The sequence below is a fragment of the Ctenopharyngodon idella genome, chromosome 6, assembly GCF_019924925.1.
Source record: "Ctenopharyngodon idella isolate HZGC_01 chromosome 6, HZGC01, whole genome shotgun sequence".
NCBI classification, from domain to species: domain Eukaryota; kingdom Metazoa; phylum Chordata; class Actinopteri; order Cypriniformes; family Xenocyprididae; genus Ctenopharyngodon; species Ctenopharyngodon idella.
In genome coordinates this window covers 15,280,944-15,308,665 of record NC_067225.1, presented here as the reverse complement: position 1 = coordinate 15,308,665, position 27,722 = coordinate 15,280,944, and the positions used below count along the sequence as shown (strand labels likewise).

At 35.9% G+C, this 27,722-nt stretch overlaps 1 protein-coding gene across 3 annotated transcripts in view; it reads right to left on the bottom strand.

The window, feature by feature from the left end:
* stx8 (syntaxin 8) overlaps positions 1–27,722 on the bottom strand; it is a 65,824-nt gene that overhangs the window by 32,629 nt on the left and 5,473 nt on the right. The window contains exons 5-7 of one of the 3 annotated variants that reach the window (XM_051896713.1): positions 21,735–21,862; positions 21,034–21,126; positions 17,187–17,523 (exon numbers count right to left, since the gene is read on the bottom strand). In XM_051896713.1, the coding sequence (XP_051752673.1) occupies positions 17,465–17,523; positions 21,034–21,126; positions 21,735–21,862 (280 nt within the window). In that variant the 3' untranslated portion in view covers positions 17,187–17,464. Of the gene's footprint in view, positions 1–17,186; positions 17,524–21,033; positions 21,127–21,734; positions 21,863–27,722 lie in introns of those variants that run through there. The other 2 variants (XM_051896714.1, XM_051896712.1) reach the window with 2 other exon arrangements.

Below are 27,722 nucleotides of genomic sequence, written 5' to 3'. Positions count from 1 at the left end.
CACAGTGTTGTGAAAACACCATGTGCTCAATCTGTCGTCTCCTTCGATACTCTGTAGAAAATTATCGAGTTCTGCATCTCGCCATCATTCATAACACATGAGTGCACTGACATCAATTCACGTCTGTAAATGCAACTTCCTTCCTTTTCAAAACAAAGACATTTGTTCAGACCCAAAGCATACTTTTCTCAAAACAAATCTGTCTTGTGTCTTGACATGCGAAAAGTATGTAGAATACAACGAGAGGTGTAAAGCGTTCACCGCTCATCTTGGTCACACAGTTTGCAGAGCTCTAGATCACTTCTTCCTGTCGTCTGGGAATTCCTGCCACCGATGTTTAATGTGGGCCATGCAGCTAACGACTGTCACAAGCACACATTCATTCCAGATGTATCACGCCATATCAAAGCCAAGATCCACTAAGCAGCACTGCGGCCTGGGCGGCGGGAATACCGATTAGATGCTTTATGGCATCTATAAAAAACAAAAGAAAGAAATCTAAAATCTGAAAACAGCACTCTCAGCCTCTTAAAAAAGGTCTTTCAGCTTCCACTGCAATCTTGTGGCTTCATTTTCGAAGGTAACTGTGAGGGTTCCTCTGCTCAAAGAAAATATTTGCTATGCCTGGTCCATGAAAGTGAGATCAGCTCTCTGCATGCTGTCCAAGATGGAGGTTTTATGGTGGGGGAACACATGCATAATGTGTTGAGTGATAAAGAACGAAGAATTTGTGAAGTTTTGGAGGGGTAAGATTCACTTCGCTGACTGACCTGCGCTCCCGGATTCTCTTCCCACCCCACCAGCATCCTACCTGAAATGGAATCTCTTAAGTCAGGGGTTTTCTAGCTTTTTGATGTCAAAGACCCACAAATATTATATGATCCCCTTGCGAGGGACCTTCTTTAGAAAATATAAAGGCAGCTATACTGCATATTTCTATGTATAAATACACATTTTATACTGTGCGTGAAAAAAAAAAAAAAATTCAACTATAAAAAAACAACACGTTGTCTGGGAAAAAAAACACTGACTTTATATCAGGTGTGTCTTTTTTGATGGCCACCATTAGAATAATAGATGTATAAATCCCTTAAATTTTCTGCAGACCCTCTAAATCCCTTTTGCGACCAACTGTGGGTCTTCGGACCCCAGTTTGAAAACCCCTTTCCTTTGGAACGTCACTTAGGCAGGAAATCAGTGTGCCATACAAATGCAAGTGCACAGAAGACTTCTCTCACAATAGAAGTAACGTGACAAGAAGAATGGCTCAATTTAATTATCCGTATTTTAAACTACAACCCGAATTCCGGAAATGTTGGGACGTTTTTTTAAATTTGAATAAAATAAAAACTTTCATCACATGAGCCAATATTTTATTCACAGTAGAACATAGATAACATAACAGATGTTTAAACTGAGAAATTTTACACTTTTATCCACTAAATGATCTCATTTCAAATGTAATGCCTGCTACAGCTCTCAAAAAAGTTGGCACGGGGGCAACAAATGGCTGAAAAAGCAAGAAATTTTGAAACGATTCAGCTGGGAGAACATCTAGCAACTAATTAAGTTAATTGATATCAGGTCTGTAACATGATTAGCTAAAAGGGATGTCTTAGAGAGGCAGGGTCTCTCAGAAATAAAGATGGGCAGAGGCTCTCCAATCTGTGAAAGTGTGTAAAAAGATTGTGGAATACTTTAAAAACAATGTTCCTTAATGTCAAATTTCAAAGGCTTTGCAAATCTCATCATCTACAGTGCATAACATCATCAAAAGATTCAGAGAAACTGGAGAAATCTCTGTGCGTAAGGGACAAGGCCAAAGACCTTTATTGGATGCACGTAGTCTTCGGGCCCTCAGACGACACTGCATCACTCATCGGCATGATTGTGTCAATGACATTACTAAATGGGCCCAGGAATACTTCCAGAAACCACTGTCGGTAAACACAATCCGCCGTGCCATCTGCAGATGCCAACTAAAGCTCTATCATGCAAAAAGGAAGCAAAATGTGAACATGGTCCAGAAGTGCCGTCGTGTCCTGTGGGCCAAGGCTCATTTAAAATAGACTGTTTCAAAGTAGAAAAGTGTTCTATGGTTAGACGAGTCCAAATTTGATATTCTTGTTGGAAATAATGGACGCCGTGTCCTCCGGGCTAAAGAGGACACCTATAGAGAACATTTGGCGCATCATTAAACGAAAAATACGTCAAAGACGACCACAACTCTTCAGCTGCTGGAAACCTATATCAGGCAAGAATGGGACCAAATTCCAACACCCAAACTCCAGAAACTCATAACCTCGATGCCCAGACGTCTTCAAACTGTTTTGAAAAGAAGGGGAGAAGCTACACCATGTCCCTGTCCCAACTATTTTGAGATCTGTAGCAGGCATCAAATTTGAAATGAGCTCATTTTGTGCATAAAATTGTAAAATTTCTCAGTTTAAACATTTGTTATGTTATCTATGTTCTATTGGCTCATGTGACTTGAAAGTCTTTTAGTTTTCATTTTACTCAAATTTAAAAAAGGCCCCAACATTTCCGGAATTCGGGTTGTATATTTTATCAACACTTTCCAGTATCAAATGAATTATATTTATTATAGTCGCCATCTTGGATTAATTTAACAATGCATTATGGAATTGCCCTCTCTGTGAAGGATAAATGCAATACTAGCTTAGAATTTGGCCAAAAGAAGGTATTTTATGAGGCAGAACAATAAAGGTGCCAATCTTTTGGAACAACAATGCCTTAAAATCCTGCCTAAGGAGGCAACTCACTAGGTTTTGGAACAGAGATACTGTGTGAGCTCACACACCATTCTCTCTATAATAAGCATCCAAAATCTGCCAAACGGCAAAAGAACCTTACAGTCAAATGGCCAATGGTCAAGTTCATCCAAATAAGGAAACGTTTTACAAGTCATTTTGGTATACGGCTTCACCGTATAACCACAACTGGCAGCATCCACGAGTCCTGACCCTCAGCATATCATGAAATGACATGACTTGTGGTTTGAAAACAGGGGCGGCATTTACGTATGGCAGAGTATGGCAGTTATCATACCCTGGCATTTAGACAAAATAGGGGAAATAAACAGCTCGTGTTAGTTAGCTGCTCGTTAGTTCTGTTGCTTGAGTTGGCTTTTGGCAGAAATTGCAGCTTTGAAAAGCAAATTTAAACAGCCTAACACCGTGTACTAACCAGACATGATGCGATAAACCAGTCTCGACCCGAGATGCGACAAAATCAATCAAAAATCACAGCCAATCAGAAGAGCATGTGGGTGGGTTTGCTTTGTAAGCGCATTTGCAACGAAACGAATAAGTACATTATCAAATTCCTAAATCTTACACCATTTTAACATGATTAAAAATACATACAGAGTGACTGAAACCATCTTTTTTTTTTTTTCCATAAAATACACTTGTCTCTTCACCTTGAGTTGACAGTTTGAACTCTGTTGTTCCTTACATATATTTTCAAGACCTGAGGTGAATTAGCCTATCCATTGTAGCTTTTAGTAGGCAATGTCTACGAAAGGTCACGAAAAATTATATTAGAACTCACATTAAATTATTTTTACATTAAAGGGGTGGTTAACTGTTTTTTTCTAGGCTTGATTGTGTTTATGGGGCGCAGTTTAACATGTCTTATTGCTTCGTTTTTAAAAATACCGCCATATTTTTCATATATTTTACCTTCATTCTACACCACTGTTTCCATTCTCATTTGAACGGCCGGTTTGACTTCCTGATTCTATGATAGCACTCCCTCCGAAATACGCAATGTGCTCCGATTGGTTAGCTGGCCCAGTGTATTGTGATTCGCTGAAGCGTCCGGAAACGCCACACCCCTTACCATTAGTTGTTACATGTGCTTCGGTGAAAATGTAAATAATGGCGTCTATATTGCCGTATCAAATTGAGCCCGAATCAGACCCAGATAGCAGTAATGATGAAGAGGGTCAAGCAGAACCTCTGCAAGCACGGTTTTTAAAGAACGTTTCTGAATGGTAAGTATTTCCGTTTGTATTTGTGTCAAAGTGTTTAGATATGCTGTCACATGTTACTGCTGTTTACTTTAGCTTTCAATATACGGTTTTATCATGATTGAAGCTTTACTGTAGTCAAATACATGACTAAGTAATAGCATTTTTGTAAAGGTATCATTTAACTTATAACATGAACAACTGTTTGTCTATGAACATAGAAGTTTGATGGTGTTTGTTGCCATTTGTTGGAGAAGTCTGCAATAGAATTTAGCAAACTGGCTAGCGAAGCCAAACCGCGTTGGTCTTTGTTTACGTCCTTGATGCAACCAAAAAACAGCAACAGAACTATACATTTAAAAAGACATGTACAAACAATAAAACATACTTACAAATTCGGGCCCATAACAGCAGCTTCTCCTTTTAAAGTGGGAACAGCTTCATCTTTCAGTAATAGCCTTTGTGCAAATCCAGCATTGAACTTGTGTAGATTCTGGAAGCTTTTTTCAGTGCCGCATCCAGTGTAGACAATATCACTGATTATAATGGGTTCTATTATTTTTTGACGCATCACATCGCGCCGCACGCATCCAGTGTAGACAACTCTTCCGCTTCCTAAATGCCGCGCGACATGGCCTCGCCCACTTTGTTTGCGTGTTCCCGGGGGCAGTGTTTATGTTAATTGCAGGGTTTATGATGTCACCAACCCTGGAAGAAGCTTGTTGTAGTCCAAACTGGTCGTAATTGTAGGCATTAAACTGCCATAAATTTAAAAGACAATATCTCTGTTTGCACTGAACTTTCAAAGCTGTAACTTTGCAGATACTGTTTATGCTCAAGCAGCAACATTACACACTAAGTTAAAAAAGTGAAATCGCAATGAACCACCCCTTTAAACAAAGCACATAATCAGCACCTGAGATTATTATACTCTGTATGTTGTTCCAGCCACTGCTGGAAAGACACAACCATGACAAACATTTCCAGATCTATGAGTCTAACTAAAATGACACTGCGTAATAAGCATTGATGATCATAATAAATCTAGGGCTCCATTTCATGTGAATTTTGGATGACTGGATGACTGAGTCATCATTATCTTATTCTGTTTTTCTCTGTCAGGATGACAAAATGACAAACCACAACTCATGTTCATCTTAACTACATGCGATTATGCTTGTAGGTCATTTCCTCGACAAAAACCTCTTTGCTGTATTGTTTCACGTGGGATAGCAGTGGAAAAAAGATCTTGATGAATGAATCAAACTATGGAGAATAAAAAGAGCTGTGATTGATGATTCTATCTTTAAAAAGTTGTCAGAGGTCCCAAACATCCTCTATTCATGGGTCTCTGCTGGAAGGCCTAATCTTATTGTAAGTCACTCTGTACAGGCCGACACTGAGGCCAAGCAGAGGACTGAGAAAGTCAGGATGAAGAGAGAATGAGATGAGACATGATGGATAGAGGCCTGCCCCAGAAATGCAGATGGAGAAACCTTCCCAATGTCTTGTCTCGGATTCTTTATCACTCCATCAAGTCAGAATGGTAACAAAAGCCAGCAAGGACAACATCTTTTAACTTTTTACAGTTGCTCGGCTCTGAACTCACAGTCTGATACACTGCCCTTTGTGCAGATGTCGGATCTGTCAGAGCTGGAAAAATTGATATGTCTTTAATAGGGATAAGGAAAAAATGGGGGAAAAGTAGTAAAACAGAACATGGAGATGATATGAAGCATTTAAATATTTAAGTATAAAATCAGAAATTCAAAAGCCTGAAATAAATAAACTACAGCTGCAATATCATGCAGTTCCTGTCTGTTTTGTTACCGTTACCAAGTTACAAAGCACAAGACTGGTTAGTTACTGCACCTGCCTATATATAAACTTCACATTCTTTCAAAAAGTACAGACAGTATCTGTCTCCTGATGCCAGGAATGTAGCTGAGGCCATTTCCCATGTGTATAAGCATCACAGCTGTGTGAGATGTTGCATCTATTCAAATGAAACACCCATAGATATATGGATATCCTCCAATTTTTATACATATTTGTCATGCTTGTATTATTATTTTGTTTATTATTTTGTTACTTTTATAAAAAAAAAGTTTTACTAAAATTTTGAAAAGGGGAAAAAAAGACTTTAAAATAAATACATCTTTCAGGATGGGAATTATACTAGTCAAATAACTGCAGATGAAAACACAGAATAACGGTCTATGAACAACACATCTCATAAACACTGCTTCAAAATTCGCATTTTCGCTGTGTGTATTTTACGTTGTGGAACAAAACGTCAAAGTATAGTCAAGTTATGTTTACCACAGGCTTTATTTTACACATAAATCTTAAAACCCCATTATAAAACCCCATAGGAAAATCTTGAAGGAACCAGTCCTACCTGCACCACTCTATAGAAAAGAGAAGTAAAGAAAGAAATGATGGAAAACATGAAGGTTACTACTGAAAGCTTTTTTTAAAAGGAATGGTTCAATCACAAATAAAAATTTGGTCTTTATTTACTCACCCTCATGTTCCAAACCCATACGATTTTCTTTCTTCCATCAATTCCAAAAAAGTGACTTTCTTCCATGAAAAAGTGATTTAAAAAAATCCTCACCACTCTTTCCAATTATAATCAAATAGTGTTCATTTTGTTAAAGAAAACTATGATGAAAAACCGTCTATAAGCTTTTTTACCATGACATTCAACATTGACGAAAAAAGACGAGACTAAAATGTAGTTTAAAAAAATAAATAAATAAATAACTGACTGATACGTCTACTACGAGCCTTGCTGTTTGCGGTTGCCAGATGTTTTTAAAGTTAAAAGTTTTTAAAGCAGAGCATTTCTGTTAAAATGATACATATTCTGCCTGATGTTTTACTTAATCTTTGTAATCCAGCAACCATGTGCACACACTCTCTCTACACTGCGGAAGAAGAGCGGATGATCTGAAAACACAGACTAACATGTAAGCTGGACTTTTCTATTTGAAAAGCGATCTCCATTTGAGATATTCTGCTTAAATGGAAGTGTTATTCAGCCAGTCTTTGTTCTGTCACGAGCCGCTTGCGCTGTTTGCGGAGACTAAATCTGCGATCAAACCTTCTCAGTGATGAACTGTAATAAATCCAAACATGGATCTCGACTATATTGTTTGCGATTGTGGTTGCTGAATAAATGCACTTACACAACCTTTGTGTGGCAATACAGTCTTTTTTACTGTTTTTTTTTTTTTTTTTTTTTTTTTTTTTTTTTTAATAAATAGAAAAACATGAATGTAATTTGGAATTATTGGAGTTTTAATTTTTGAGAAAAGTTTCTTGTTTTACCAGTTTTGATGATGTAGACAGAGACTGTGTTGATTTATGAGATAAATAACCATAATAAATCAGCACACTAGATGAGGTAAAATAAACCATGCGTATGGGTTGACATTCTCTTGATTTGTGCTTATAGGTGAAAGTGCAATAATTCTGATAAAATGTAAGAATAAATTTCTCAAATGACAACAATCATTGTGATTTTAATTTTGAGAAAAAATAATCATTATTATCAGTTTAACCATTATGCAACATGGTGAAAATATGACTTAAGCTAGACTAAAATGCATAGACATTATGGCCCGGTTTCACAGATGGGGCTTAGCCTAAGCCAGGATTAGACCTTAGTTCAATTAGGGTATTTAAGAGGCTTTTATAAATGTACCTTAGAAAAAAAGGAAAAAAAAAAAAAACAGTATTGGTTTGCATCTTGAGCCAAAACAATGGCTCTGACATATTTTAAGATATGCCAGTGCAAGTTGCTTTCAGTTAAAACAGCTCAAACATACGTTTTAGTCTAGGACTAGCTTAAGCCTTGTCTGTGAAACCAGGGCTAAGTCGACTAAAACTTGACTATCATATTTAGTCAACCTTGTCCTGTTTTTGTTTAAAGACTAAAAAGTGCAAAATTAACACCATAATCAAACACTGACAACTGGGGTTGTCACTAAAAAAACTAAAAAAAAAAATAAAAAAAAACACCATAAAATATTCATAAAAGTGGTCCATACAACCTTGTAGAATAAACGGCAATAACTTTGAAGAAAATACAGAAATTTAAGTCATTATTTACTGAAAATCTTGACGTCCACCTTAGCTCTCCATCAGTCTACTTCAGAATGCAATAAAAAGTAGTATGTAAATCAAATTGTAAATATTGTGGCTTCAGAAGACATGCAATATAGTGTACAAGTCATATTGATCACTTCTACGGCCCCGTATGTGTGTTCTTATTGAAGCCTGACAGCATTCTTCATTTTCAGCAAAGATGCATTTAAGTGATAGTAAAGCATTTTATACCATTACAAAAAAAAATATAATAAATGCCTTTGAACTTTCTATTTATAAAAGAATCCTGTATCACAAAAATATAAAGCAGCTTTTCATCACTGATAATTTCTTGAGCACCAAATCAGCATATTCAAATGATTTCTAAAGGATCATGTGACACTGATGACTGGAGTAATGGCTGCTGAAAATTCAGCTTTTAAAATCACATTTATTTGAAATTGTAATTAAATATTTCTAAATATTACTGCTTTATTGTATTTTGACAAAAATAAATGCAGGCTTGGTGAGCATAAGAGATTTCTTTCAAAAACATATTAAAAAAAAATCTTACCAACCCCAAACTTTGGAAATTCATTTTTTGTGTTCCATGGGGGGAAAAACCTCATATGGGTTTACGACATAATGAGTAAACGATGACAGAATTTTCCTTTTTGGGTGAACTACTCCTTTAAAATCAACAGCAAGTGCACTTGAGCAAAGAGGTAATTTCCATTGCTTTCCAAATGCTGAAACAATGATAACCATTTCATATTTATATATATAACAATGACATATTAAACAAACCAATGGGATGTTCTAGACTCACTCTGCTCTTGGACCTCCAGCTCAGTTTTTATCTATATGACCGTTTTATGACTTTTGGCGTCCTCTCTATCCGCAGTAGATCTGCCATCTACAGAGCCTGTCTGCTTTCTCTATGGACTTCACCACAGACAGTCTTTACGCTCTAGGGTAGAAATGTGACATATCTATCAGCACAAAGACTGGTCGTTATATGTGAAATACACAGGAAAAGCCCTTCATAACCTCAGCTTGTAAATAACATAGCATTCAGTTCCTTAACACAAACAATATTCATGATGGCTCCATCCTGAAGGACTCATTGTAGTCTTTAGAGCGGATCGCCGCAACATGTCGGTTTTGGAGAATTTCCAAACTTGCCTCAACAGAAGTCATTTTAGTACAAATACTGGCAAAATAGTGTCCGTTCAGACGTAACACTGAGATGAGGGTTATTAGCTAAATGAGAAAAAGGCAAAGAGTGTGAGGACTCTGAGAAATATTCAGCACATGACTGCATTTTCTTCAGGCTGGTTTTATTTATAAAATATTATGAGAGATTAATTAATATTGATTAAACAACACTAAAAGGAGTGTAGAATGTAAATTAACTTAGCCGTTTCGCTGTCCAGGTTGAGAAAAACCATCTCCGGCAAAAAATCAGAACAAAATGCATAAGTATGCTATCCCAAAGGCCAATGAATGTTTAAACAGCAAATAACAGAAACTTTTGGCGTGCCATTACGACCCTTGTATTGCCAGTAACATGAGGCACCTTGTACTGACCCAGCAAACTTCAACTTCATTTGCCCTCTAAGGAAAAAAAGGTTCTTTTGCAGTGCACAGTCATCACAAATAACCACACTAATTCACCCGCCAATGACACACGCTGATGTCATAGTTCCAGGCCAAATATCTGAGAAACATCCACACCAATAAACTCAAACGATGTTGACTTTCAACACAAAAAAGTAACACTCTGTTGATATAGGACTTTTTTTGTAATACACAGAGGAATAATTGCTGCCATGTTATATTTGGAAGCCAAATTAAGTCTGTTTTCTGTGTTTTTTGCAGACAGACAGTATAGCACTCATATAGGTTCATTCCATAAAGCATTTTTGGTGATTTCATGTGAGCTGAAGGGCTGACTGGCTCATCTGCAACTAACCATAGTGGGTCCAAAAGTCTGAGAATACTAAATGCTTATATTAAATTTTTCTCATAAATTATACCAAAAATAATCAGAAAACATCAGATACTTTTTTGGTATCTGACACAGTATGTCCATCCTTCGCTTTAATAAGCTGCATGAACCTGAAGATTCATGTTATCCAGCATGATGTGATAATCTTCCAAAGAGAATCCTGTGTTTCAATGGAAGTAAAGAAATTTTTGCAAATTTGCTTAATGACGTAAAAGTGGTGAAGAATTTCAAATAACTCTTATTTATTTTACAAGTTGTTAAGTTGTTTCATAATTCTTTATTTCAAAATCCTAAAACTTTTTTTTATTATTATTTCCAGGTTTAAATTTGATTTTGAATTCTAGATTCTCTGTAAACAAGTCTCTATTTACAAAATATCTTCACCTCCGCATAGTTTTACAATGTTTGTTCTAGAAAGTCTTGGAAGCACTGCACAATGTAAAAAAAAATGATCGTGATTTTAACGGTAAAAGACTGTAAACATGCGACAGTAAAAATCTGTTGTTTAACAGCAAGTTTCCTTACAATTAACCTTACATTTAATGTAATTTTACTATCAAATACTGTTAAATTTACAGTTTTAGAAAGTGAAAAAGAATGTTTCAAGCTTGTCCACTTCCAGAGGTAGTCGAAAACACATTTGAACGGATTGCTTTCGTGGTGTAGACGCTCATGTGGTCGAATGTGTTGGAACAGTTGCAAAAGACCGCATACTCTACGCCTACTGGCCTAATGCGCAAACATTATGGAAAGCATGCTATCCAGACGGGACTTAAAGGGTTAACTCACCCAAAAATGAAAATAATGTCATTTATTACTCACCCTCATGGCGTTCCACACCCGTAAGACCTTTGTTAATCTTCGGAACACAAATTAAGATATTTTTGTTGAAATCCGATGGCTCAGTGAGGCCTCCACAGCCAGCAATGCCATTTCCTCTCTCAAGATCCATTAATGTACAAAAACATATTTAAATCAGTTCATGTGAGTACAGTTGTTCAATATTAATATTATAAAGCGACGAGAATATTTTTGGTGCGCCAAAAAAACAAAATAATGACTTATATAGTGATGGCCGATTTCAAAACACTGCTTCAGGAAGCTTCGGAGCGTTATGAATCAGTGTGTCGAATCATGACTCAGATCGCTTGTCAAACTGCCAAACTGCTGAAATCACGTGACTTTGGCGCTCCGAACCGCTGATTCGACATGCTGATTCATGAGCTCCGAAGCTTCCTGACGCAGTGTTTTGAAATCGGCCATCACTATATAAGTCGTTTTTTTTTTTTTTTTTGGCGCACCAAAAATATTCTCGTCACTTTATAATATTAATATTGAACCACTGTACTCACATGAACTGATTTAAATATGTTTTTAGTAAATTAATGGGTCTTAGAGAGAGGAAATGTCATTGCTGGCTATGGAGGCCTCACTGAGCCATCGGATTTCAACAAAAATATCTTAATTTGTGTTCCGAAGATTAACGAAGGTCTTACGGGTGTGGAACGGCATGAGTGTGAGTAATAAATGACATTATTTTCATTTTTGGGTGAACTAACCCTTTAAACGTACTAAGGTTTCTCACCATTCCTGATTTCTAACACGCACTCACAGTGTTTGGCGTGGTGTTGCGGCTGTCAGAATAGAAACAGAAGCTGCTGCTCTCCATATGTTTCTCTGTTATCTCCGGGTGCGTTCATATGTAAATTGCGTGAGCTCATTTTGTACATTAGATTGAGAAAAAAAAAAAAAAAAAACCCATACATTTACCCACCCAAAGACCCTCTCCTCGAAGAAATCAGGACAAAAGTGGTTTAAAAATTGGACAAAAGGAATGGATTTAATTACTAAATGTAAATTGGTATGCGTCTTGTGATCCGACCGAACAAAACAAATCAATACTAGGTGTAAACAGGGCCTTTGATTCATCATGTGACTTTCTAATTACCACCTGTTTTTGGTGGTTGTCAGTGTATTACAAAGGTACAACAGATACAGGTTGGTAAATTAACATTATATCGGTTAATGAAATACTTTTTATTTTAAATTTCATTTAAATCTGTAAAACCTATAATGTTGCTACAGTATTTTTTAACTGTAAATTTCTGGCAACCACAGCTGCCAGTTTGCACCATAAATTTCACAGAATTTTCTTACAGTGTACAACAGAGGAAGAGGGATGCTGTACACATACTGAACAACATTTAATATTTTTCACATGAACAGGCATGATCCTCTCCTGAAAGCACATCCGAGGGCTATGCAGAACAGAGTATATTTATACCATTGGAATCACATTGATCACTTTTACGCTGCATTCATGAACTTTTTGGAGCTTGAACGTTTTGATAGACTTTCAATGTACAGACAGAAATGTCTTTGATTTTACTTATTATAAAAATGTCTTAATTTGTGTTCTGAAGATGAAAACAAGTTGTATGGGCTTGGAAGTACATGAGGGTGAGTAAATAATGCTATTTTTTTTTTTTTTTTTTTTTTTTTGTGAACTAACCCTTTTAAGTACAGAAGTAATAATTTAAATGAACAGGGCATGCAAACTCCCTTTTTACTTTCCGGCTCTGGTTAAATGGGCAGCATGAGGATATTAGGATGTCTGAGCCAGGCCAGTTTTGCTAGTATGTTGACAGTACTCAAGAGTCAGCAGGAAGCTTCAGAGTCATGTTAACTACTGACCACTCTTCATAGCCCTGACCTTAAAAGGAGATCAGTGCTGCCTCTCACTTCCTACATTTAATGTTTAATCTATTTACAGTAAAACACTATTACAGAACTGGAGTGTTTTTGGGAGGGAAAAAAATGTGTCATTCAAAGAAAAAGAACATGTGAGAGGACAAGAAGGTCATACGGCAACAGGAAGAAGGTTTTTTTCTTGTCCTTTTTTGTAAAAGCGATCCATTTTCTGCTGTCTCTTTTAGGGCATTAAACTATCTTATTACTTTTTACATTGTCGATTATGTCATATAATACAAGAGTGTAATGGAGCGGCTAAAACACTGTCGGAACAGTGATGCCTTATTCTGGATGTTTAGTAATGATCAGACGATCTCTCTCAAATAATGCACACCAAAAAAACATATCTTCTTTCTATAGAAAACATTATTTTAATGTTATGTTGGTTTTATATAGGTGCTAACTAACATAGGTAAAAGACTGCAGTGAATAAGTTTCATAATTTGTGATCTAAGGAAACTGGAGAAATAAGCACAAGCCAACCCAATGCAATTCAATTCTTTGATGAAGACCTTGGGTTGTTCTTCTACTGCTAGACAGCACTGTTAGTGATCAGCTGACCTTTTGAACTCATCTGGAGCTTCCAAGTGGGAGATACTGACCTCTTCACATCACCGGACTTGTCACTGTGGTATCTGAGGTCTTGACTGCAATTCACATGCAGACAGCATGTTTAAGTGTGTGTGAAAGTGAGAGCCAAAATACATCATCAGTAGTGTATATTTAAAGAAGAAGACAAAAAGGTGTAAAGCCACACATGCAGTGGCCAGGAGGTTTGTTGTCGTTATACAGTGAAGTCGAGAGGGCATTAATATTTTTATTAAAGCATTTATTCACTACATCTGATGATTTATATGTTTTTTTGTTTGTTTGCTTTCATTCAAGTAACATATTTTCAAAATATCTAAAGGTTAGTTTTTATGCAAACCCGTAAGACTTTCGTTCATCTTCTGAACACAAAGATGTTTTTAATGAAATCTGAGACATTTCTGTCGCTCCATTGACAGTCTACGCAACTACCACTTTGATGCTTCAAAAAGTTCATAAAGAGATCGTAAAACTAATCCATATGAATTGAGCAGTTTAATCCAAACGAACAGATTTAATTTAGGCTTTTATTCACATATAAATATTCATCAACGCACACATACAGTTGTGGTAAACGGTAGCTCAAGCATGCTTGCTTGACATGCGAGAACCAATAAGGTTCATTCTTGTGCGTCAAAGCAAGTACGGTTGACCTACTGTTTATGTTTGGTGATCAATGTTTATATATGAATAAAAGCCTAAATTCAATCTGTTCATCATATAAAGCGACTGATTCTCTTCAGAAAAGGGACTAAATTAAAGGGACAATTTGGACTAAACCGTCTGATTCATATGGATTAGTTTTACAATCTCTTTATGAACTTTTTGAAGCGCCGAAGTGGTAGTTGCGTAGCTGTCGATGGCGGGACAGAAATCTGTCAGATTTCATTAAAAATATCGTCATTTGTGTTTAGAAGATGAATGAAAATCTTACTGGTTTGGAACAACATGAGGGTGATTAAATAATGACAGAATTTTAATTTATGGGTGAACTAACCCTTTAATAGCTCATTTTACAAGCTATTCAATTAACGCCAAGATCCCCACAACTGCAGATTTTTTCTTTACTACACATGATTTTTCTTAAAAGTGGTCAGAGTCATGTCAAACAGCAAGGGTTTTTCAAACTATTTTTAATATACCGCCAACCCCTGCAAGGACTTCAGATGATGCCAGCTCTGAATCAACATACACAACTGTCAAATTATCTATATACTGTAATCATTATGATCATAACTTGTAATGATTGCTTTAATTAGCTCATTGTTTCTGCCTAAAATGAATACATCTTAGCTAACAACAGTAGCTAACAAAAACATGTTAGCTAACAAAAGTTCTACATGATTTGTATTATCTTAGAACTGTACATTTCTGACATATGGACATTATTTTGATGCAGTCACCTCTGATAAAAGATTACTCTATATTTTAATTTAGAAACATGCATTTTCTGTAAAGCTGCTTTAAAACGATATGTATTGTGAAAAGTGCTATACAAATAAATGTGAATTTAACTGAATATACAAATCCGATGATCCCCTTGCAAGGGCCCCCACCCTAGCGAGCGCAATGGTCAAACATGTCCGTCTACCATGTTTACATAGAAAAATAATACATAAAATACACAATACATAAATAAAAATACATAATACATAAACAAATTAGCCTTTACATTCATCGTGTTTTGAATAAAGTAAACGCTGTTGTACTCATTCAAAGAACAAGTTTTTTCTCTTAGTATGAAGTTCAATTCAAGCTCTGGTATACGCAAAAATAAATAAATAAATAATTAATAACCGGTTAATAACATTATTGTTTTAATCAAACCGTTTTCAGAAATATAAAGCTAAAGAAGGAATGCATGAACACAAACGTAAAAATACTGATTTTGGTTTTTGTTTCCCACAAGAAGGGAAACAAACATTAGTTAATATATTTATACATTTTATATATATATATATATATATATATTTAATATATATAATATAGAGTTAAATAGTAAAATACAGAACTCAAAATCTCACATACTGTGCTGTTAAAGTCAATTTTTTTTTTGTCAATATGTCAAGGCAGACTTCACATAGTGTTCACATAACTTTCCAGCTACACTAATTTTTAATTGTTGGTCTACACACATGCGTCTGACAGATGTTTTAGTTTGTTGCATCTCACACCATGAACACCCTGGTTTTAAGGCGCTGTATCAAGTTTAAATGTATAGTCGAAACACCAACTCTGAATAACCCCTGAGTTAAACCGAGTTAGGTTTATTCTGGCATTTCACAACTAAAAACAGATCAGATCAGTCCAGTGGTCTGATGTAGACCTGTAGAACCTTAGAGTGAAATTGTCTGGAGGAATAAACGTCCTCACAAGGTTATAAAAATACTAGAAGGGTCACGTGTTTGCCAAGGAACACTGGGATATTCGCTGTTACCAAATGGAAAAAAGAATGGCAGAATCCAAACGTTACTAAGAGTAGGCCATCTACCAGATCGAATAATCAAGGCCAGAAGGTCAATTGCCAGAAAAATGATCAGAAACCAGCTACAACGCTGACAGAGCTGCAGAGTTCTTTGGATGAAATGGGGGAAACTACGTACACAATCAACAATTCCTTCAACACTTCAATGATTCTGCCTCTCTTCATGAGAATGGCTATAAGAACGGCAATTTCGAAAAAGACTGACATTACATCATGGCTAAAGTTTGCTAGAAGCCATGTGACAAAACTTTTAAGCCACTCCAAACCTTCTGGAAGAATTTTGTGGTTTTATTAGTCCAAGGTCGATTCACCTAAAGCAAAGAAGAATGTTTGGCGCAAAACAACCCAACATCAAGAATGGTAGTGGCAGCATCATGCCCTGGGGCTTTTGGAAAAACCTTGTTGGTATCAAGACCAACATGCATAGAGCCAAATACAGGTAAATACTGGGAGAGAAGCTGTTTGAGTCAGTCAGAGATCTGCATTTAGGTTGAAGATTAATTTTCCAGTGCAACGATAATCAACAGCACACAGCTAAACTATAAAGGGATGGCTTGGAAAAAAGAAGGCAGTAGTTCTGGAATGACCTAGTCAGAGCCCAGACTTCAATCCAAACTACGGCATGACCAGAAAAGTACATTGTGCAAATGCTAATTTGGTATAGTTTAAAATTCCAATACACCAAGCTCATAGAAATACTGAAAACTGACTGTGTTCTTGAACACAGAGCAACCATGAAGTCTTGACTTTAATCATTGCCCAGACTTTAATCATTTTTACTATTTTTACTAGAATTATTTTGAAACTGAATTACTTAAAATGCACAGTTTTCTGTGATTAATCATTCCCAAATGTAGAGTCATCAAATGCTGAATCCCCAAAAGTATATTTTAAATACACAAATATTTAAATATTTGTTTAATAGAATCTTTTAAGGTACAAAATTGCCAATACCAATACTAATCTATATAAATACAACGCCAATGCATTATGTAATTTTTTTAAATTATTATTTTTATATTTTTTAAGGTAAAATGACATCACATTACGCTTTGCTTTTATTTAGTTTGAAATAACTCCATATAAAACAGTTACAAACCATTTTGGTTCCTATTGACTTGATAGTATGGTTAAAAAAAAACATAAAAGAAGTCAATGGGAACCGAAACTGTTTGGTTACCAACATTCTTCAAAATATCTTTTCTGTGTTCCAAGTCATACAGGTTTGGACCGACATGAGGGTGAGTAAATAATGACAGAAATTTTAGATTATCCCTTTAATTGTGTTAATCAGATGAATTAATCACAGAAATTAATAATGTGTTGCATTTATAGAAGGGCAAAAAAATATGTTTGAATAAAAATAACAACACTGTACATGTGCTGTATAAAGTCTTTTTATATAAAGTGAGCACAAAGTTACAACATTTTAGAAGGAGCCCCTTCTGCAGAGTCTCATTCTGTTCCTTGAAATAGAGGACTCTGCTCAAGACTTTCTGTGACAGCTCTTCATGGCTGGTTTCCAGAGGAAAGCAGGACTTTAATACGCACATGGGAGATGCGTTATATCTGCAAGAAAAAGACTCTTGCAGATGAAATCTGCAGGAGAGGTTTGTTAGACTGTACAGTAGAACAGCACCGTAACTCTATCAGCTTTCAAATGTGAGCCCATGAAACAGAGACCATGCAATCTCAGTTACTGCTCTCAAAACTCTTGTTCTAGGAAACACTGACGCTGCATGCTTTAGCAAAAGAGGGAAGAAAATGTGAGGTCCCGTTCAAATAATTCATTCTCACTCCTATGTTTAGTTGGGGAAGGCGAGAAGCAGACTAAATCAATCACACTGATCCCTGCATAGACTGAGACGGGGCAGAGACGGTGAGAAGCAGCCAAGTGCCTCCAATTCCCAGCATTAGTCTCCACCAGAAGGTCACAATAATGATGAACCTTAGATTTGTTTAGGCTGTGTAAAACTGTATTATATATCTAATCTCCTGGACACACTTATAATGGTTCCATTATCTTTTTGAATCACTCTCTCAATTAATTCATGTTCATCTCTATTCAATAAAAATAAAAATTGTGACTTTGAAACATTTGGACTATGTCTTATGTTTTCAATGAGCCAGTTTTTGCAGCAGACAGGAAAGAGTAGTAACACTGGAAGTGGTCCATAGTAATTACACTGCCCCCTGAAAAAGTATTGTGGGCAACCTTCACTGTGCCAACAAAAGCAACAGGGAGGAGGTGAACTTGCATCAGGATTTCTTTTTTTAGACACAAGCTGCACAGACATAGAACTGAGACTTCAACTGAGATGTTTATCTATTAGATTCATGTGGATTTTTGCATGTAAGATTGTGGATCAGCAGCTTCATTAACTGTAACTAAGTTGGTTCACATTCCTGACTCTCAAGTTTGTGATGGCTGCTCTTCTCAATTGTTAAAGCAATAAGATAACATGGAATCTCAGAGTAATACCTAAAGCATTCACACATGATGCTTGATCTCTCGCTACAAAGCAGTTGCAACATTAGCTACGTCGCAAATGTAACTTGTGCACAAATTTGGAATATCGCATAAAACATTTGCAAATAAGGCAGCGTTTCCATCTAAAATCATCACTTCCTGATAAACTGGTGTTAAATATCCCTAAGAAAAATGGAAGTTGCTGCAGTAGAAGCCACTGTATATAATAATTTTCGTATATATTAAATTACTTGCGCCTCAGTGCGCGCAGATGAAACACAATAAAAGCTGTCTTGTTATCTTGCATTCAGATGCCTGCCGTTTGTGAACAAAATCGTGTGAGAAGCTTCTGGGAGGGAATTATACCGAACTACTTTAACGAAAGACTTCACAGAATGACCAAAACAGCATTTCAGATGCTGTGCAACGAGATCGGTTCGCTGGTTGGTCCAGTTATGCCGTTCCATCGCAAAGTCACATCTTCTTTGATGCACGTAAATTGGAAAAAGGTGCAACACTAACTCTTAAAGAAATCCAACTTTACTGGTTAAAAAACGTGACGTTTCGGCCATTGTCAAGGCCTTCTTCAGACATTAAGAGCAACAATCTCATATACTGCTTTGTACACTCTTGCAATTAGCAAAAGGTGTGCAACTCCACTAATTGTAAGAGTGGGGGGGGGGGAGAGAGAGAGAGAGAGAGAGAGAGAGAGAGAAATAAACAATAAAAAAAAAACTATAAATCAGTTTCCTGAACAAAAAAAACCCCAAAAACAAACAAAAAAAAGTGTAGTTTACACGCATGTTTTTGTATCGCATAAAAAAATGTATCCAACTCAGTTGAGCGCATACGTTTTTTATGCACATTTTTAGAATTTATGTGCATATTGGCATTTCCATCCAGCGTTATTTTAAGCGGTATCCCAAAATGCGCATAAAAGTAGGTAGATGGAAACATAGCTATTTAGGAACATTATTTATCCATACATCGCTAACATGTTAAAAGTTGCACTATGGCCAAAGAAGTACATCTAGTGCATAATTACTATTAATAACAAGTGTGCTAATAAAATTACTGTTTGATCAAAATTACATTTACAATCAATAAATTGTTATATTTTTATAAAATATTAAAGGATTAGTTCACTTTCAAATAAAAATTAGCCCAAGCTTTACTCACCCTCAAGTCATCCTAGGTGTATATGACTTTCTTCTTTCTGATGAACACAATCGGAGAAATATTAATAAATATCCTGACGCATCCAGGCTTTATAATGGCAGTAAGCGTTACCAAACGAGTATGAGCTGAACAAAGTGTCTCCATCCACATCCATTATAAACATATTCCACATGGCTCCGGGGGGTTAATAAAGGCCTTCTGAAGTGAAGCGGTGCATTTGTGTAAAAAAAAAAAAAAAAAAAATCCATATTTAACAAGTTATGAAGTAAAATATCTAGCTTCCGCCCTGACCGCCTTCCGTATACAAATTACGAAGAAAGTGTAAAACTCTCAGTTCAAAAAGCTTACACTACGTCCTATGCCTTGCCTATTCAACTTACGGAGCCCCCCTGGAGCCATGTGGAATATTTTTATGATGGATGGATGGATGTGGATGGAGACACTTTCTTCAGTTCATACTCGTTTGGTAGCGCTTACTGACATTATAAAGCTCGGATGCGTCAGGATATTTATTAATATTTCTGATTGTGTTCATCAGAAAGAAGAAAGTCATATACACCTAGGATGGCCTGAGGGTGAGTAAAGCTTTGGGTAATTTTCATTTGAAAGTGAACTAATCCTTTAATATGTTTATATAAGACTTCTTTCAAAAATTGACAGTCCCCAACTTTTACCTCTGCCTGTTGGCTTTTAAAAGAGTAACATCACTAAGTGCTGAATTACTTTATTTCTAACAGAGAGGAACATCTTTGGAATTAACAAACAACTACAGATCAGGTTTATTTGGCTTTTTAAATTGCTGTAACCCTGATTGTTCATACCAAAGTAGAACTCTTTAGTGAATGTCAGTGTGGCTGATCATTTTGAGAAAATATTGTATTTCAGCAAAATGATCTTGGTGGATAAAATATCTCACTTCAAAAATTCATAATTATGTATCTGTTTTCCCCACTTTAGCCTGTCTCACTTTACCAGCTATGCCAGACAGATTGAAGAACAGTGTGGGAAAAGTTAAAAGCAGCTGCGACCTTCAGATGAGGTCGCAGACTACTGATCTGAGCTCAGTCTCCTTCGTGTGACTTAGAGTAAATCATGCACTATGTAATTCCTCCATGTTCTCACATTCGAACTTAAATAGATTCACACTATTATCTGATTTCTCTGTGCAAAGGACACAGGTCTTATATTTTGGAAATATGTTTGACACTTTGCAACAGGTTGGAGTTTTAAAAAAAAAAAAGACCAGGTGAGAGTGGGTTTCCAAGTACCCAGTTCCACATTTTCCACTTTAACCCCAGTCTTAAAAAAACGGCTCATTTTAGAGCCAATGACATCATATGTAGTGTAGTAACAGAGCGACGTGACAAAATAAAACCAACCTGACCGCAAATTAAATGTTATTCACAGAAAAACTTCTGAATGTTCAGCCAGAGCTGTCACATACTGCGCTTTTCACTTACCATTCTGTTCATCTAGCTCATTGCCGATGTCCTGACCCATCTGTTTTTGTCTACTTATGACTGCAGCCAGAGCATCCAGGCCAGCATCCTGAGCTAAACACACATAAGAGAATAGGGACATATTCAGACAGAACTGTACAAAAGAAAGACAAAGACATATTAAAAAATGATGGTTTAACGTTCTCATATTTTATGTTTCTGTGGTTTAAATCATCATGTAAATTATCTATCATTGAAGGAAAAGCTAAATTCTCTTCTCATTTGGGTTGGAAAAACAATAGTAAAGTACATAAATTCCATCTAAATGAGCCTCATAGAGAGAGAAAACCATTAGCAGGCAGCAGGGTGTTGGCATCTGTGACATTTAAATGACATATAGTGTGATCTGATGTCATTTTTGACAGAGGCCGCTGCCACGGTGAGCCACAAGGTACTTTAGCTGTAACCTTGAAGCTAAAAGTATAACTTGGGTGGACAAAACTGCTCCTGATTTTTCTCAAAACTCCTACCAGTTGCTATTCTCAAATGAGTAGCAGGTCTCATAATGGGGCATAAATTCAAAAAAGGCTTCTCAAAATGTCTGATTTCATCAGAAGATAGATGATTATCTGGACAGCAGAGAGATGTGGCCAGATAACTGTCAGTTAGAAGCAATGTCAAGCATCACATCAGTTGTAAGACTGATCTCATATGCAACGTACCTTCGATAATCTGCTGCTGTTGCTGTTTGATTTCTCCAAAGCCAAGTCCTCTGGTCTCCTCAGGCTCATTAACCAGCCACGGGTTCACTGCAGGTCCCGACCCATATCCACCTGTCATCAGACTTGACCTGCAGTAGATGGAAAAAAAATGTACCAGTAAAATGTACCGTATTGTGTACATAATAAATTTGATGAGACAAACAAACAAACTGCATGTCAATGAATGAATACATATGATGTTATGAAAAAAATACAACAGTATAATATAAAACTATTTTATAAAACGGTTCGTTCCTGTCCTTGATTCTGATTGGTCAACAGCTGTTTTATTCACGATAAAACACGGCTATGACCGCTTCACCCAACGGTTCTGTGTATCACTACACAACACCCTTAGCAACCACTCTTAGCAACATAAACTGTTTGATCTCAATTTATATTATTCATTGACACTTACTGTATTATGTAGAAGAATATTGTGAGAAAGTATTACCTGCATTCAGATTTAGCATTTTCCTTCAGGTCAGTCCTATGCACATACTAAAAAATATGTTTAAATGTCCGCTGCAATATCTTGTCCTTTTAACAGTTAAAGGTTTTTCCCGTGACTGACGGTGCTAGTCAAAGCATTTGTCAGTTGTGTCTTGTTCCATGTTCACAACAATTCAGTCTTTTCAATATAAAAGTATTTGCTACTAACTGACACACTCATAAAAACAGTCTTTGCCGCCATCTAATGGCGTAATAATGTAACTTCTGTTGCTGTTCACGGTCAGGGACTATTTTTTCTGGTGGAAGGAAGGCTTTTAGTGATTTTACTTCATGAAAATTGCATTGATACATATTTTTTGGCTTTAATGTGTACTGTGTGGTAACCGTTTTGTAAAAACAATAAGGTATTCGAGGCTAGTGCTGTATCGTGAATAAGTCATGGGTGAAGGGGTTGCAGGCACTCTGCTTCGCATCATGCCTAACAACGCCCTTCAGCCGTGACTTATTCATGTTACAGCACAGCCTCTCGTACCTTATTGCTTACATAAAGTAACTAAAACTTATAGCCACTGGTTAAAAACATAAAAACTTCTAGTTAAATATACACTTCTGTGCAAAAGTTTGGGGTCGGTGTGATTTTTTTTTTTTTTTTTTTAAAAGCCTCAACAAGGCTGTATTTATTTAATCCAAAAACAGTAAAAAAACATGATACTGTGAAATTTTATTACAATTTAAAATAACAGTTTTTTATTTTAATATTTTCAGCAGTCATTAATCCGTCATTAAAGTAATTAATCTTCAGTCACATGACCCCTCAGAAATTATTATAATATGCTGATTTAGTGTTCAAGAAACATTTCCTATTAAGCAGCACAAATGTTTTTTTGTTTGTTTGTTTGTTTGTTTGTTTTTACGGAAACCGACAAACATGCTTTTCCGCTGCATAGTATGGTTCAGTATGGCTCTGAAACACGATTTAAAAATAGTCATTAACAGCCACCGCGGTATCATTTGTTCTTGCGACTTTTTTTTTTTTTTTTTTTTTTAAACAACTTGCTTTAAATGACCATCGCACACAACTTGAAAAAAAAATGGCTGTATTGTGGTCAGTAGACAAGGTGCAGACTCGATAGACGAGGAGCGCATCCACGGCAGTAGAGGCAGCACAACCATATGATCAGTCTATAATCCCACACACTTTGAAGTGGTACTAAACTGCAATGGAAAAGCAAACCGAAAGTAAAGCGCGCCGTGCCGTGCCGAACCGAACCGAACCAAACCGAGCCGAGCCGAGCCGATACCACGCAGTGGAAAAGCGCGAATTATGCACTATATTACTGTTACAAATTAACTCTTAATTTAACTCTAATGTAACACACAGCCCCTTTTAGCTTATTGTTTTAATAAAACATAAATGGGTACGTATGCATTTATGCATACAGCAGTCATCACTGTAATACACAAAGTCAACTTTCTCATTACATACACACACAGTAACTAGATTACATACACAGTGTAATATTATAGTTATTCCACATGCACTGTCAATCAACAGCTATGTGCACACATCAAATGGACACACATCATCTACTTTACAAACGTAAATAAACTTCGAAGCATGTCCGTGAGTTGTTCAAGAGCCACAGGCTCTTTCTACCAAACTCACATCTGTAGCACTCATGTGCCTTCAGAATAAATAACCTTTCTATTTTTTACCTCTAAAATAGCAAACAACATCCCCTACTTCGGACCTTGTAAGATCAGAGACCTCTGTTTATTTGTTCATATGGGTTCCACTTTGTTGGGCCCGGAGAGTGAGTTTTCATACCCTACGTTACAAGGACACAAAGCATATGAACCGCCTCTGGCTTTTATACAAGCTTTCAAAGCGCCGTGCCAAACCGAGAAGTGGCCTGTTATCCTGTGGAGACACTGCGTTGTGCTTTTGCACTTTTCTTTGATTAATGTATGAAACCTGTTCCCCTCAAGGCTCCTGGACAGCTCGCAGAGAGAGAAGTGAAGTTTAAAGGCTCTTCTGGAAAAGCTATCAGCGCTCAGCATCGCGCAGTTATGAGCCGGTCACTAGTTTGCACGGGTGTTCTGCATCCTGTGGGTTCAGAGACTATATTGAAGGTAGGATTAAGTAAAAATGTCTGTCGTAAATCCATCCATGTCAGTGATTACAAATCAATTTGATGTCTGGATAGTACAACTGTCCTGATATAATGAAGAGCAAAGCTTCATTAAAAGAATGAAATTCTTGAAAAGAAAACCATATTAAGTAGTTTGGGATAATATTTTACTATTCGGTTTTTAGAAAACCACTTCACTGCTTGCTTAATAATTATTTGAAATGACTGTGTGTGTCAAGGTCAATAAGTCTTTTAAAATTGATATTTTAAAAGACTTATTGACCTTGACACACACAGTCATTTTTGACATTTTTTGATATAACACTGTAAACCCGAATAAGTTGGCAAAATTAAAAAAAAAAAACTAAGGCAATCAGTTTCCTCAAAATTAAGTTAAGAAATTCCAAGTTTAAGTAAGCAGAACTGTCAGATTTTTAATTTGTACTACTCATACATTTTAATTGTTCTGAACTTGAAATGTTTGAGTACACTCATACATTTGACTTATCACGTGACCTCAATGCAAACATTTTTATTAATGTAAAATTAGCTAGCTATAACAAGCTAATTCAGAAAATGTTAACTTGCTAATTTGCTAACATGTTAACAATAGCATGGTATAGCACTTGCTGAATGAGTGCAGGAATATAAAGCATTTAACATACTTGCTCTCAAACCAAGCCACATACACCACTTGTCACCATGATGGTAACCCTCCAAAAACCGACATTAACAGACACTCTTCTAAATTAGCATAACAAACCATTAATCACAATTAAATCTCCCACTTAACATTAATCTTGCACAAAAAACTTTATATAAAACATAATTTTAGCATTTACTCTCCCTTTTGAGTGCCATGGGCAAAGCATGCTAGGAAATATAAATCCCAGCCCAGTTTCAGTTAAACTTAAGTTCATCTAAATTAAAATAAATAAGTTTATAAAACTCAAAACAATTGAACAGTTCAGTTTACTTAAAATATATCAGTTGTGTGAATTTGAAAGAAAAAGAAAGTGCTAAACACTCATAAAAGTTAATTTGACTGAACTAATTTGTTTAATTTAAGTTTGTCCTACTCATATTAAATAATTATTTTGAGCATTAGGGTTTACAGTGAAGGCAAGGTTTTAGATTGTAAACTGTCATATGGTGCAACTCCAGTAATTATTTTTGAATTAATAGTTAATAATATTTGTATAAAAAAAAAAATATATATATATATATATATTTTTTTTAAAACTTTTTGAAAATAATGATTAAGATGTTTAAGGTATAAGACAAATATGTAAATACTTTTTACTTGATGGTTACATTCTATTTTTATTATAGTCATTAAATTGAAACTGTAGTTGAAAATGCTATAAATGTTTGCCAAAACTATATGAATCCAACATGAATACAAAGAGTACATTTCTAAGAACTTGGCATGTGTGTTTTAAATTATATTTTTAAAAGATTTTTCCTCTTCTTTATCGTGGACACTCTTATATGTCATTGACCCACACGTAAAAGATTTATAACCATTTTTATACTGAGGATTTTTTTTTTTTTTTTTAATGTTTCCTTTGAGGATTATGCAGTTGTTCAAGAAGGTTAAGGTGAAACTGCATATCAAAAAAAAAGGTATTTGAGTAAAACCCAAATGACTTCCTCTCACTATAAGCGCTAGTTTTTGACAATGGCCCTTCTCTTTCGGTTAGTTCAGCATCAGTGGAGCTTCATTTGAGTTCCGAGGGGTCGCTAACCTCTGAAGAGTCTTCAGCTGGATCTGTTCCTCTCATTCTCATCAAAACGAGGAAGTTTACATCTCACACGCTTGGTGAGTTAGACCTCTTTCTTCCCTATTCCTCCACCTTGCTGATCTACAAACGTACCAAGCCAGTCCAGCAGCGCCTTTGAATCATCGTCTCTGTCCAAGTCCAAGCCTATATTAATCCTCTGGCCAGCGAGACAAGTGGTCAGCGGCGGATACTAATCTTTCTGACATGTTTGGCAACTCGTAGCTTGCGCCAGCCCCTCTCCACTTCCTCCGCTCCATCTCAGCGGTGTGAGGATTAACGCTTATCCAATTAACCTCCCGCAGAGCCCGCAGACTTAATCAGACGAGGCATCACACTGGAGCGAGACCTGGAGACAGACCTCGTCTCTTAGAGGCCCTATTTAACTAATTACAACTTTGTGCATTACGATCAAATATAAAAGAGAGGAAATTGGGGGAGGAGGGTTGGGGCACCGGGTCGGGGACTCTGAATCTTCAAATGAGCGGTATGTCATTTTGTGCTTGATTAGAGGTTAATCTTCAACAAAGGTATTGTTTCGCGAATGCCATAAGCCTGGTCTTATCCCTATGGAAAAAAAGTTAAATGGTATTTCAGCTTATTGAAGCAAAACTAACACCCCCACTGGCAGACAAAGACCACACAGTAAGATGAATCCAGGCCCTAAAAATCCTGCCAGGCTAACACCCTCATAAAAAATTCTTAAGTATTAAAAACTTGATCAAATGACTGTAATTTATTAGTGCTCTTTAGCTAAATGTGTGCACAGCGTAGCAGTGCGACGTGAACGGGCCCTATAAAGATAAAAGTTTAGCCCTCCCATGTTAAGGAATTAGAGGATTAAGTCCACAAAGACGGGTAGAAAAAAAAGGATCAGGGCTATAAATGATTTCTCAAATTCCCCTAATTTTATTAATCAGAGATAGTAACTAAATACCTTCTTCTCAGCCTCTATCACCCACTGAATCAAAAGGGCCACTCTATTAAAACTGATCTGGTTTCCTGTAAATGACAAAGCCTTTATATTAGCCTGTATTAGTGTTATTTTAGTATTATTTAACAATTACAGTATTTATTAATATTTTGATTAATTTTAAGATTTTAATTTTAATTTAGATTTTTTTATTTTTTTATTTTGATTTTATTGTAGTATTATTTAACAATTATAGTATTTATTAATATTTGATTAATTTTTAGATTTTAATTTAGATTTTATTTTATTTTATTTATTTATTTTAGATTTTATTTTAGTATTATTTAACAGTTATAGTATTTATTAATATTTTGATTAATTTTAAGATTTTAATTTTAATTTAGATTTTATTTTATTTTATTTATTTATTTTAGATTTTATTTTAGTATTATTTAACAATTATAGTATTTATTAATATTTGATTAATTTTTAGATTTTAATTTTAATTAAAATTGTCAATTTTCTCACCCTCGTGTCGTTCCAAACCTGTATGACTTTGTTTCTTCTGTGGAACATAAAATATTTTGATGAATATTGGTAACCAAACAGTTTCAGTTACCATTGGCTTCCACTGTTTAAACAAAAGACATTACTCAAAGTATCTTTTTTA